The sequence below is a fragment of the Gavialis gangeticus genome, unplaced genomic scaffold (genome assembly GCF_001723915.1).
Source record: "Gavialis gangeticus isolate Ggan-Ray unplaced genomic scaffold, GavGan_comp1, whole genome shotgun sequence".
In the NCBI taxonomy this organism is placed as follows: domain Eukaryota; kingdom Metazoa; phylum Chordata; order Crocodylia; family Gavialidae; genus Gavialis; species Gavialis gangeticus.
In genome coordinates, this window is record NW_017729024.1 from 128,361,176 (window position 1) to 128,375,064 (window position 13,889).

Sequence of the window (13,889 nt, forward strand, 5' to 3'; positions counted from 1 at the left end):
ATCATGGTGGACCCAAGGCCACAATTGGCCAGTTTCACCAAGAGGTGATCATGGGATACCAGATTGAAGGCTTTTTTGAAGTCAAGATATATGACATCAATCTCTTCTCCCTTGTCCAGGTGATAGGTCACCTGGTCGTAGAAGGAAATGAGATTGGTCAAGCAAGACCTACCCACAACAAACCCATGCTGGCTATCCCTTAGGATGCTGGTGTCTGCCAGTCCATTAAGGATGGCCTCTTTAATAAACTTTTCTAAGATCTTCCCCAGGATTGAAGTCAGGCTGAGGGGCCTATAGTTAGCCGGATCCACCTTCCTCCCTTTCTTGAAGATAGGCACTGCATTGGCCTTCTTCCAGTCTTCGGGCACTACACCAGAGCCCCAGGAGTTTTCAAAGATCCGTGCCAGGGGCTGGGCTATGATGCACACAAATAAACTCTGGAGTTTATGGCTCCCAGGCGTGCTGTTTGAACGTGCACCCAGAAGCAAAAAGCTCCAGAGCATAATGCTCCAGAATTTATTTGCACCCAGCATGTGGAGCCTGGTCAAAGCAGCCTGGGCTGAAAGGGTATCTGGGAGGTCAGCTTGTCAGTCCAAGGCTGTTCCAACTGGGCTCCACGTGCTGTGGTGGGGCTGGTTGAGGCACAAGGGTGCTTCGACATTGGGGATGCCTGCTAGCATTGGGGATGTCCTGCACTGAAGCACCCCGTGCCCCAGTCAACTGGGGCAGGATCTACACATGTGCTGCTGTGCACAAAAAACCTCTGCTATGCAGAGTTTTAATTTCATATGATTTCATATGCCCTAGTAGGAGTTTGTGGTGGTGTACCTTTGGTGCCTACCACTTTAAGGGCTGGAGCTAGCAGCCAGCAGGTACCTGATTAAGGCAGCCATTTTCAAACTTAGGCAAGTCAGACTGTTTGCTGCTTGTAGCCAGGGATCAACATCATCCAACTGAGCTGCTGCTCACAGCATCTTGGAGGCAAGGGCAGGAGCTATGGGGATGGCAGGAGGCTCCTGGTCCTGGGCATGACCTGAAACTGCAACCTGCTGAGGTAGGAAGGCCTGATGGAGCTGCCTGTGACAGGGCAGTGTCATTCAAATGCCAGGACTGCAAACCTCCCCTGTGAAAGGCAGGTAGGGGCACCTTAATAACCCCAGACCCCACCACATTGTGGGTAAGAGGGCCAGGCATAGATGTGACCACCTGAGCCCCACAGAGATGTAAGACCCCAGAGGCCCCAGTGTGAGGGGACAGTTGTGTGGTCCCCAGAGAGGGGGCAGTTGTGTAGCTCTAGGGAGAGGGCATGAGAGCAGAGGCGGCCCACACAGAATAGGAGGCATCTTTATGACCCAAAAGACTGCATGTAATCCAGGTGTTGAGTCGGGCTGAAGGGATGGCCCGAAGGGCAGCACACAGGTCAACCCCCAAGTAATAACATCAGTGGTACAGTGAAGGCCCTAGTGAGAAGGCATAGTTGGAGGGTCCCAAGTTGTAGGGCACAAGTTGAAGCCCCAGGTAGGGGGTGGATAGGCCAGGGTAAGTCCACAGATGCCTGAGGCCACAGTTGGGCCAGAGGCCAAGTGCGTGGCTCAGTGCAGTAGCCAGGGTGAGTCACAACCCCAGTAAGTCCTTGGGCATGTCAAGGCCATGTGACTGGGTCAGAGGGAGCCATCAGTAAGTTCTCAGATGCTGAGACACCAAGTTTAGCTCAAAATGTAAGAATCTGTTCAGATGTCATATGCAAGGCACGGACCACGGTGTAGGGGAGCTACAGAACCGTGGGTAGCACCCCGTGGCATCGGGGCATATAACACGCAGCCTCCCACATTTACTACCAGTTTATTATACCAGCAAAGTCGTGGCAGAAAAGACTGGGTGGACTGCCCCATATAGACAGGTGGATGGACCAACATGAGATCTCAGTCCCAAGATGGCCCCTGTCATAGACTGCATATATAGATGCCAAAACATTTACTGTGCAGTTAATTAATCAACTGCTCAGTAGACGTCTCATGTAGATGTGGTCTAACTGCAGGTATTTACTTTGATTTTATGTAACCTGCATCAAGTAGTTGGCCGCTTACCTTGCTGCTCCGCCACCCTCCTGCTCCTGGAAGGTGGTGGTGGTGCTTCATCCCCACCCGCCCTCCCGTGCCCCCCGTCATTCCTGATGGGCAACTGGCTAGTATTTTAATGTTTACCAACCATTAAATCAACCAATGAGAAATAGCCTTTCTGTAGAAAAACTATTGGTACAAGCAAAAAACAAGATTAAAATTAATTATTTAAATCCAAGTTTCCAGCTTGCTGATTTACATCATAATTAAATCAGTGATTTAACACAACCATCCACAGCAAGGCCAAAATATGTACCCCATCCTGCAGTGTCCAGACAGACGCTGAGGAAACAAGTATATGAATGGCAACAAAGGACTTCTGCCTAGTGGGGCATTACAGAGCTGAGAGAGGGAAAGAGAGCTTATCATAGATTAGATCTCCATCCTCTCTGTAGATCCAATTTCCTTCCCCAAAAAGACAGTGCAACCCACAGGAATAGTTTATAATCAAAAGCATGAAGTGGATCATCAGAAGGTCCTAGTCTTGTAACACAGAAAGCTATGTAGAAACCAAAATGACAAAAAATAGTCTGTTCATGTCTTTTCTCACCATGGCCTCAACCACATAGAGAGGTCTAAAATGACATTGAAATGTACCTGTGATCTCTGACACTGAGCTTCATAGCACTCAAAAGCCATTATTTTCTTTAGTGAGAAACAAGGCAGTAATGGGCAAATGATCTAACTAAAAGGGATGACTTCTTATGGAAGCAGCAGACCTCTGCATGTTTCAGAATGGCTGATACCTTTCCCATGTCATAAGGCACTGCTAAATACCCATTAATTATGAGGGCTAAAAGAAAAATACAGATATTCCCAATAACACTGTATGGATTTATCAACTATACACAAAATGAAAAAGTACAAAGTTCCCTGCAGCAACTAACTATGGCCAAGGGCAAGGAAAAAAAAACAACTTCTAGCCTTCATCTTAGCTCAGCTAGACAAAATTCTTGTGCAAAGGACTTCAGATCACTTCCCTACCATCTCTGAAATTTATGACCCAGATCCTTCAATACCTTAAGACTTTTAAACACCTGAAACTTCTGGGAACAGAAAAGGTAGTAGAGCACAAGTTGTCAAGGAAATGAAGATGCAACTAGTAACTGATAGCTGTTCATATTGGTCATATACTGGGCACAAAACTCAAGAAAATTGCATTAAACATTTTTAAAATCCATTTGTTAACAAAAAGGTAAAATATGAAAAGACTGAAAGGAGAGCAAACTGATGAGAAACACAAGGGGCCATAAACTAAAGTAACAGAATAAAGAGAAACCTCTACCTCACCAAACTAGATTTTTTTTTTCCAAATGAAAAGCTGTCAAATGCGTAATAGTGACAAACAAATGTGAAATAAAAAGAGTGTAACCTCAACTTCACCCCCTTTTCTTTTCTTGTTCTTTTCTAAATGACACCCCTGAGCTAAGTCTGTACAGAAATTTCAAATTCCCACTAGAGCATAAAATTGGCACTTAAAGAACTGAAAAACAGAATTGTCCTTTTCTGCAAGCTTTCGGGATCAAAGTCCCTTCATCAGGCTCTAGGAAAAGTATAGATGGTACAAGATGGCAAAATGTCCTCATTGGTAGGAAATAAACTTCACTTTTGCACAGATGGAGCTGAAGATGGAAGACTGTTCCTCTGGGTCCATGAGAGTGTCTTTGTGAGCTGTGCTGAGGAGCCAGGAGGCAGGCTTGTACACTTGGCAGAAAAGTGTCACAGACCCATCCACAGGGTACTGCACAAATCTCAAGTTTCTCTCTGCTGTTCTGCTGCTTATACCAAGGAACAGGCCAAGATTTGCCCTGGAATAATTCCTTATCCCCACAAGCCTCAGCTCCACTGTCATTATACCAGGTCCTATAGCTGCAGCAGGTGAATATTTGCCAGCTTCAAGTGGTGACCCCTTGGGTTGTGAAAGATTTCTGGGTCTCCCCCCCTCCATTGAAGGGGCTTACCTGGAATATCACTTGCTTTGACATCAGCCAGCTGAGCTGAGGCTCACAATATCTTGGAGGTATATGGGCTAGGGCTCTGGGGATGAAGGAGGTCCCAGGTCCTAGGCATGATCTAAAACTGGACCCTGCCAGGGTAGGGAGGCCTGGTGGGACTCCCGGTGGCACAGCAGCCCCAGGAAATGCCAACAGGATTACCAGAGAGGTTGTGGAATCTCCATCTTCGGTGGTTTTTAATACCTGAGCAGACCAAGCCTGGTCTGGGATGATATATAGTGGGAATGGTCCTCCTTTGAGCAGGAGTAGATGACCTCCTGAGGTCCCTTCCAACCCTAATTTTCTATGATTCTATGTTACCTAAGTTGGAGTCCAAATTTAAAGCATGATGATTTCTTCTTTCTCACTGTGGTTCTATCCTCTGGATCAAAGCCGATTCATGCTGAGCTGCATCCAGAACCAGATGTTTTCTCCAGTGTGCTTCTCCCAACTTTCTATAGTGATGTTGAATAACTTCATACCAATTTTGCACACATCGTGATACTACCATACGGGACCACCCTACTTTCTAGAGCCTTCTTGAATCTCACCATATAAAATATTCTTGGGAATACTGTCTTCTTCCATTCTCTTGACACAGCCAATCCATAGCAACCTTTTTTTCTTGATAGTGATTTCTAAGTGCGTCAGTCCAGAAGTACTGTATGCTCCAGTACCTCTGTATTTGGTATTCTTTTTTCCCACTTTATTTTCAGGATCTTATGCAGACATCTCATGTGGAAGCTGTCCAATCTTTTGATATGCCTAGCACATGTAGTACACGTTTCTGAACCATAAAGCAGGGATGACAGCGCACACATCTCAGATTCATATCTTCACTTTAGCTAATATCCTACATGATATCCTCTTAAACAAACTAGGGAAACACAGCCTAGAAGAAACTTACACAAGATGGATATAAAAATGCTTACAAAAAAATATACTCAGAAAGTAGGTATCAATGACTCGCTAATTGAAATTGTGTATCGTTGGGCTGTGCAGGAGTCTGTCCTCGGTCCAGTACTAGTCAACATTTTCATTAATGACTGGGATGGCAAAATATATATAACAAGCTGGAAGGGGTTGCAAGCACTTTGGTGGACAGGATTGTATTCTAAAGTGATCCTCACAAATTGGAAAAATGGTCTCCGGTAGAAATAGGTAGGGTGAAAGCCATTAAGAACAAGTACAAAATACTACATACAAGTAGGAATAATCAACTGTGTTGTGCCGGAGGCTATCTGAGGGCCAAGTCTCAACATCAGCCTGCTCAACTGTCTAGGGCAGTCTGCCATGACTTGGGGTAATACTGGATACTGAATGCAGGAGGCTGCTCATTAAATGCCCTGATGACTACGGTGTTGTACACAGCTCTGACTTTCCCTATATCATGTCCCATGGCTCGCAGATGGCATCATAAATTGTTCATAAATTCTGCCCCTTGCTGGGCCTCTCACACTCTGCCTTCCTCTGGGCCTCAACATACCACCCCTTCTCACAGGGCCTTTTTCATCCTGCCCACTCTCACTGGGCCACTTGCAACCCACCCTGCTCCATGAGCAGCCACCTCAGGCCATCAGGCTTATCTACTCTCACTCTGGCCAGTCCCCACACAGCCCTTCAGGTCGCTCAAGCAACCCTACTGTATGTGGCACTGGCCTTATGCCTCACACTGCGCTGAACTCCGGCCCTAGCCCTTTGCCAGGCAACTCATCCAAGTTTTTTGCTCTTGTGGGGGTTGGCCCCTGTGCAGCCCTTCAGGCTGCCCAAGCAACCTTACTCTACACACCCGCCTATGCAGACCCTACTCTACACCCCAATGCACAGCCTTCAGGCACCACCACACACCCTACTCTGTGCAGGCCCCCACATGCACTTCCACCCCTCACTGGGGCCCCTTTTTGCCCCCTCATTGGGGCCAACTCACACCACCTCACTGGGGCTTGGGGTCTTATACCCCATGGGCTCAGGTGTCCGCAGACATGACTAGCCCCCCACTGCCTGTCCCTGATCTAAAATTACCCACTGGGTAGTGGGAGCTAGGGTTATAGGTGCCCCTACCTGCCTTTTACTGGGGAGACAACTGGGCTGGCATTTCTGGGGAACTACCCCACCACAGGTAGTCCCACCAGTCCATCCTTCCCGTAGCAGGGTGTAGTTTTCGATCATTCCCCAGGACCAGGAACCTCCTGCCATCCCCATAGCTCCTGCCATTACCGCCAAGGTGTTCTGAGCAGCAGTTCAGCCAGGTGTTCTTCCAGCTGCCAGGAGCAGACTGTTGGCTCAGCCCTGAGGGCCTGAACTAAAATGGAGGCCGCTCAGCCCTCTCCTCCAATCCTTTGGTCCTCCTGCAGTCATGTGACCGCCTCATCAGGGCTGGCCTGCACCTCCTGGCTGTCCTGCTGCCTACTGTCAGCCCTTAAAGTGGTAGGCACTGAAGGTGCTTTACCACATGCATAAATACAAAGTGCAGAATTACCCTCTAACAAGATTTCCCAGAGATGGTCCTAATGGTGTGACAGCAAATCAAACTAAAATGCATCAACAATATCATACTAATCTGAGAAGCCAGTACTATAATGGGATATATAAACAGGACATATGAAATAATTATTCTACTGTATTCAATACTACGAAGGACTCAGCTGGAGTACTGTATCCAGTTTTTCACACCACACTTCAAGAAGTATGTGAACCAATTAAAGAAAGTCCAGAAGAGCACAACTAAAATGTTCAAGGGCCTAGAAACTATGATCTACAAGTTTTTTTGTTTTTTTTAAAAGAAAGAGAGAGAGAAAAGTGAGGGCAGACATGATAGCAGTCTTCAAATATTTAAAAGGTTACTGCCAAGGGGAAGCTTGTAAAATGGTAGATAGGATAAGAAATAATGAGCTTAAATTGCAACAAGGGAAAGATGGATTAGATGTCAGGAAAAAAGTTTTCAACTGCAAGGATAGTTAAGTACTGCAATACACTACCTTAGGAGGTTATTAAAAACTTCCAACAGAGATTCAAGACCAAGGTAAAAATATATTTATGAGGAATGGTTCAGGTATCAGGCTGATCCTACCTGGGGGACAAGAGTATGGACTAAATAACCCTTTAAGCTGCGTCCACGCAAGAGTGGACATTTGTTTCCCCAGGGACAAGAAGCAGCAGTACACCTTGTGTTGCTGTTACTTGTCCCCAAGGAACACCTGTGCCCCAGGTGGGGTAGGGAAGTTGGGACCAGCAACCTCAGGGAGCTGCAGCTGTGGCGATCCTGTCGCTCAGAGCCTGGCCAGATGCCAGAGTGTGGCTCCAGCCAGCGAGGCTCATTTTGGGTGGTGCACGCTGCCCCCACATGTACTGCCCCACTTCTTTTTTGTGCAGATTTTTTTTTTGACTCCAGGATCTCCTGGGGTCAAAACACCTCCCCATGCTGCTACCTTGCAGCACAAGGAACACCTGTGTGCACAGTTTGGGGCACCATAGGCAGATCTGCAGTTCAGTACAGTTGCATCTTACGCGGGGGGGGTACTTTCTGAAGTCAGCATGTAAGGCGAAATCGCGTATAGTCAAAATTACCTTGAAAATCCCAGCCCGTGCATGCAGTGCGACAGCCGCACAACAGCTGCGCCTCCTACAGGGCGGTGGCACAACCTGTCGCTGCTGCTCTGCACGTCCTCCTCACCCCTCTCATCCTCTGCCGCCTTGTCCCACCAGGGCAGCCAGCTGAGCGTGAGCGAGCTGCCGCCCCCCAGCCATGCTGGCGCATGCAGGCAGTACCACGTGACGCTGCACTACATGCCATGCCCCAGTTGGCACCCAGTGGCTAGCCCCAGCAGCCGAGCGCGTATAGCTGAATTTGCACAAGTTAAATTTGTGTAAGATGCGACTCCACTGTACCACATAGCCAGGCTTGTCTAGATGCACCCTTAAGCTCTTTCCCATCCCTATCTTCTGTTATTCTATTTATGCAGGATTTTCCCCATCTAACTTGAATAATTTAAAATACAAACTTATGTGAATAATTTACAAAACACAAAACCGAGGTAGCACTTGGGAGACACATACTTTTTATAAAAAGAATCCTATTTAGAGCAGAGCACCACTGGCCTTTTTATGCCAGAGAATGGCACTTTTGGTATGGATACGACTTATGTAATGCTGTATGTGGGAAAACCTTAACATGTTATTTATTGCAATCAGTTAAATTGCATTTAGGTATAATGCTGGACTTCATTATTTTTATTAATGTGTTTATTCCAAGATCTTTGCAAGATCTAAACAAATTGTAAGAAAGATTAATTTGAGGGCACAAAACCTGGTATTAATTAGAGCAGAGGAACACTTTGAGTTGAGAACAAAAGTCTCCCTGAGGCCAATCAGTTTCAACTGCTCTTTTTCCATCCCAAAACTGGACACTTTCCCCCTGACACAGTATCAGTGAGCTGTAACAAAAAAGAAGAAAATATAGTGAAATCCAACAGAGCTGACATCTTTAGGTTGCAGACTTATGTAACGAGATCCTGGACCAAAAATAAAAGTTAATGGAAGTTTTGTTATTAGAGTCAAGATGCCAAAATGTCATTCCTTTGACTGCAATGTACATGTACCCCACAAGGTATGTCAGGTGGGACCTTAATCTTTATAGGAAATAAATTCTACTTTGAATTCAGAGATGGACATTTTGTAAATACCTGTATTATTGACAAAGGAAAAAAGTTCAGTTTCTGTCTGTTAGAAAATTATGTATACTCTAAAGTTACAAGCACTGCAAATTTAGAGATTATAAATACATAACAGCCCTAACCCATTTACAATATAACATCTTTAAAAATGTGTTCCAAATGGATATAAAAGACCAGAAATGCTACAAACACAGATAACAAGTCAAAACTATAGTTTTATACACAATTTCCAAATGATTTTGATCATCCTAAACTACAGATATTTATTATGAATTCATTAAAACCTATATTACTATTAAGTATATTTTTTATTAAAAGAGTTTTGGAATTCCTGTGTTTAAACCTGAAAATAACAATAAAATGCGATTCTTATAGGCTCTCAGGTGCTCATAAGGACAGACTTTTAAATGCAATAAGATATTACCTACAAAGATCATAGCATTCTGATATTTTCTAATTCAAGATATCACACAAACCAGGCACAAAGGATAAATCCTGGCCTCGTTCAAATCAGTAGCAAAATTGCCATTTGGCATTGACTTCAACGAGGCCAAGATTTCACCCAAAAATATATCCCCGCAGTAAAATCTGGAGAAGCAAAAACACAATTAACTATGTCACATTTCCAGCAAAGCCCCTATGTATTTGATGAAACAAACAAAACACAACACTATCATGTGGTTACTGAGATAACAACTGTAGCACAGTCCTGCTCCGAGGAGAAAATAAATAAATAAATTAGAAAAAAAAAAAAAATGCATTCAGTTCTTTTAACAACATGCAAGAAGATTGATGTAATCCCACTATATCCCACAGCAGTGGTGGGAATGTACTGAAGTGACAGATTCATTCTCCTTAGTTGACTAAAACAGCATTTCCCAACCAGTGTGCCGTCAGGCACGTCCAGGTGTACCGTGGCATTTTGGGCTGGAGACACACCCCCTGCCTGGCTGGAGCCACGCCCCCTGCCTGCTGCTGCTGTGGACACATACAGATGGGTGCGTGACTCCAGCCCAAAATGCCATCCAGCTGGCTGTGTGCCATTCCCTGCTCCCCTGTCGGTGTCCAGATGGCTGCGCACCACGCTCGCCCTGCTCTGCGTCCAGTGTGCTGCAGTGATTTTTTTATTTAGGTAAGTGTGCCATGGGGCAGAAAAGGTTGGGAAACACTGCACTAAAATTTCTCTCCTGCCAAATAAGGTGGATACCTCATATATTCCATATTAGCATTTTCTCTTCTACCCTTTGTATCAGTTTTAATATTTGAGTCTGGTAATACACGCTAGTGAAAACAACTGTAAGAAAAAAAAGGATCTTTATATCTGGGTTTCAATGTACTGTCTTCTAAGCTGAAATCAGACACATGTTCCAAATACTTAAATTTGCTGTGCTATTACAAGAAATGTAAAACTTTGCTGTGCAAGGATTCACAATGTTGTATTTATTTATGAACATTCAAATTTTGCTTAATTTTTATTGCTTTTTTGTATGCCTAAAGCAAAAAAGAAAAAGATAGTTATTCACAGTATTTCTTTTGAAAAACATTTTGTCAAATAAAATGCCATGCAAGAAGTTCATATGAGGTTGCTTCTGTCCTACCTGAAGATCTGAAGAGACAGAACTGCCTTGATCTGAGTCTTTTGGTAAAACTGGACTTGTGCTTTTCTCCTCATCTGAAGACATTTTGCACAAAGACAATTCTATAAAATAGCAGAAGCTGAACTTCATTTTCCAGTTATAAGATTTTCTTTTCTCTTTGTTGATCTAGAAAGTTGCTTGTGATACGGATTCTAATGTAGTAAACAGTTCACATTTGTTGTACTAATCTGAATGTAAAAACAAATTCTTATGCAGTGTTGATATTATACAACACCATGATTTCATATTCCTATCTACCTAGGCCCAGGCCAAAAAAGCCTTTTGAAAACAATGGAATGACTCTCATTACTTTCAGTGGACTTTGAAATTGGACCCTAAGCAGCAGCTCTATGACCCCCATAGTCTTCTATAATTTTATAGGTTTTATAATTGACTGAACAAGACTCCCACTGTGATTTCTTCTGAGCAGTCGAATAAAAAAAAAAAAATCACACTAAATATATTTTTATACCTATATAATAAACTCCAGAAACATCAGCCTTAACTCAGAATCATATGGTTTTCATCAGTTTAAACTCAGTCCTTTCATCTTACTTATGGTGTACTGTTTTGGATTTGATTTTCTTGTTTTTCCTATATAGAGGTTTTGTAGTGCTTAACTCTTCCATGGTCCTTCTTCATTGAACTAGATGTTTCCTTACCCCTACACTAGGTGAGGCCATACCCAAAGTACGCCTGCTCTGCAACCCTGAAGCCTTTTCTAATGGCTAACACTATTTACCACTCAACTCCAATATTCCCCACCCTATGCCTGGGATGGAAGCAGAACACAGATGGTGCCCTATTCATTTCCAAAAAACTGCCAAACATTCTAGCCACTCCTAAGGGAGGGAATGGGACAGAAGTGACACCTTGCAGGGATCTTGGATGTAGTGATACTGTGGAAAAGGGATAACACTTGAGGTCTGACTAAAGGAAAGGTTCTGACTTACTGCAGCTCTAAATACCCACTGCTGAGAAAACAGATTTTATAGAGCACTGAAAAAACCTGATTATTTTTGGGATACAGGGAAAAGAATGGATGCATAGGGGGTAATTGCAGACTCAAGTGGGGGGGGTATAAATACATAAAACAAGGAAAGATTAATTGTAAAAGACAATGTGGTGTAGTTGTCTGATGTGCCTGTGAAACAATATCAGCTGTTTGTATAAATAAAAGTAGGAAGAGTTGTATCGAGTACATACACACAGAGGATTTCTGTGCAAAGACCCACACAAATAACAGTTGAAACTTGCTGTTTATACAGACAAAACAATGAACAGACTATATAAAGAAAAGTGAAAAACAACATTTTTTCTTCCCATAGGCATTTGCAATTAGTGACTTTAAGGGATTTTTTTTTTGAAGTATTTTCCAATAGAAACATGATTTTAAGTTACCAAAATTATTTTCAATTTTACTGCCTTTAACCTAGCAGAGAGTAACCAACTTAAGTATGTCCTAGTCTTTTGTCCTTACATATAAAAGTGTGGATGAAAGTTGTACTGAAAAAAGGGGAGACTCCATACAACATTTCTTCTTTCTCCAGGAAAATTCTTTGTCACTGGAAAAGTTTCCTTTTTACTTTCAACACCTGCCAAACTTAGGTTATTTTCCTGCTTTTCTGGTGGGAGTAGGAAATTTGCTTTCAGACAGACATCACATAAGCAAAGTCTTAGTCAGACTGAACTTTTACACAGCTAAGTATCAATCACTATAAAAAGGTGTTAGCTATGCAAATGATGACAGGACTTGTGATGTTCAAAGCAGCAGCACTATAATAGTTCACTTTACAAAAGTGGACTTAAAAATGAAAACACATATTTATCTTTAAAGGCCTTGAAACTGACTGTATATGAATATATAATTGTATTCACACAGAGCTTCAATAGTTCACTTACGTGTTGCTGGCTACATGATGATGACCCAAACCCATATTTATATGGGATACTGTACATATGTGCCCTAGCACATTGACTACAATCCCCTCCCAGATCAACATAGTGAAGAAAAAAAGATAAAGGAAATCTCTAAGCTATTTCCCCATCATGACTTTTGAACCTGTGTCTCTGATTTATGCTTCACCCAACATTTAAAATCAACTGTCTGGCAGTGGCAGCAGCATTTTTGTTCAGGCAGCAGTGAGAGTGTCAACTGAATTCATGGCTCATTGAAGTCTACCTGATTTCTTCTAAACACTTCATTCCACAAGTGTTAACAACCCTCTCTCCTTTTTAGAAGAGAGCAGCACGGCAAGGGAAGTGATTCTTCCCTTTTATTCAGCACTGGTGAGACCACATCTGGAGTACTGTGCTCAGTTTTGTTGTCCCCCCCAACTATAGAAAGGATGTGGACAAGTTGGAGAGTCCAGTGAAGGGCAACAAAAATGGTTGGGGGCTTGGGCACATGACTTCTGAAGAGAGGCTGATGGAAATGGGCTTTTTTTAGTATGGAGAAGAGAAGACAGAGAGGGGATTCAACAGCAACCTTCAACTACCTGAAGGGCGGTTCGAAAGAGAATGAAGCCAGACTATTCTCAGTGGTGGCAAATAACAAGACAAGGAGCAACTGTCTCAAGTGGCAGCAAGAGAGGTTTAAGTTATATATTAGGAACAATTCTCTTACTAGGAGGGTAGTAAAACACTGGAGCAGGTTACCCAGAGAGGTGGTGGATTCTCCAGCCTTCAGGGTTGTTAAGACCTGACTAGACAAAGTCTTGGCTGGGGTGATCTAGTTGGGGATGATCCTGCTTGGATCGGGGGTTGGACTAGATGACCTCCTGACATCCCTTCCAACTCCCATTTTCTATGATTTAATATTCTTGATGTTCCACTAATCACTTAACTTTTCTCCTGCAGTTCCTCCCTCTGTTCACTACTCCTGGTAACATAGCTTATTTCACAACCCTGCAAACTGCTTTTAACTCATTCCAATGAAGTTATATTGTTTTTTGTTTCCATCTTAATAATACAGCCCTAGGTCCCGGGATATTACTAAACCTTCGACTTTCTTGTTTGCTGGAGAAGACATAGCATGCACTGTTACATGGGATGCTGCACTACACCACCTGTGCCCCCTTCTCAGAACCTAGATCCGCCCCGACAAGGCACGTTGACTTCAGGTCGGGGTTTTGTTTGACCAAAACATCCCGCGGTGCCTTGCCCTTGGCACTGCCCACTGGTCTCCAGGGGAGCGGGGAGGAGCGGACTCCTGCCTTGAAACAAGAGTCGCTTCCCACATAAGCCTGGCGATTTCCAGAAACACCCCAGCCGGCCGCAGCCAGGAGGCAGGCCTCTGTTTCAGTTCCCAAACTTGGGCATCTGTCACTCGGGACCCGGCGCGCTTGGAAGGGGTGTTCGGGAGCGGCAGGAGACCGCTACCGCAATGCCCAGTCACAACCCGGCTGAGGGGCACAGCCCCGCGTCCTGGGGCACGGCGCGCGGCCCGGCCCGGCCCGGCCCGGC

The 13,889-nt window shown here is 44.1% G+C and overlaps 1 protein-coding gene across 3 annotated transcripts in view; it reads right to left on the reverse strand.

Annotated features, from left to right (window-relative positions):
* Nucleotides 1-13,889, reverse strand: part of POC5 (POC5 centriolar protein) — a 60,264-nt gene that overhangs the window by 41,178 nt on the left and 5,197 nt on the right. For 2 of the 3 annotated variants that reach the window (XM_019517710.1, XM_019517708.1), the window contains exon 2: nt 10,386-10,486. The exons of the other annotated variant lie outside the window; for it this stretch is intronic. In XM_019517710.1, the coding sequence (XP_019373255.1) occupies nt 10,386-10,486 (101 nt within the window). The remainder of the gene's footprint in view (nt 1-10,385; nt 10,487-13,889) is intronic. 3 annotated transcript variants of the gene reach the window in all.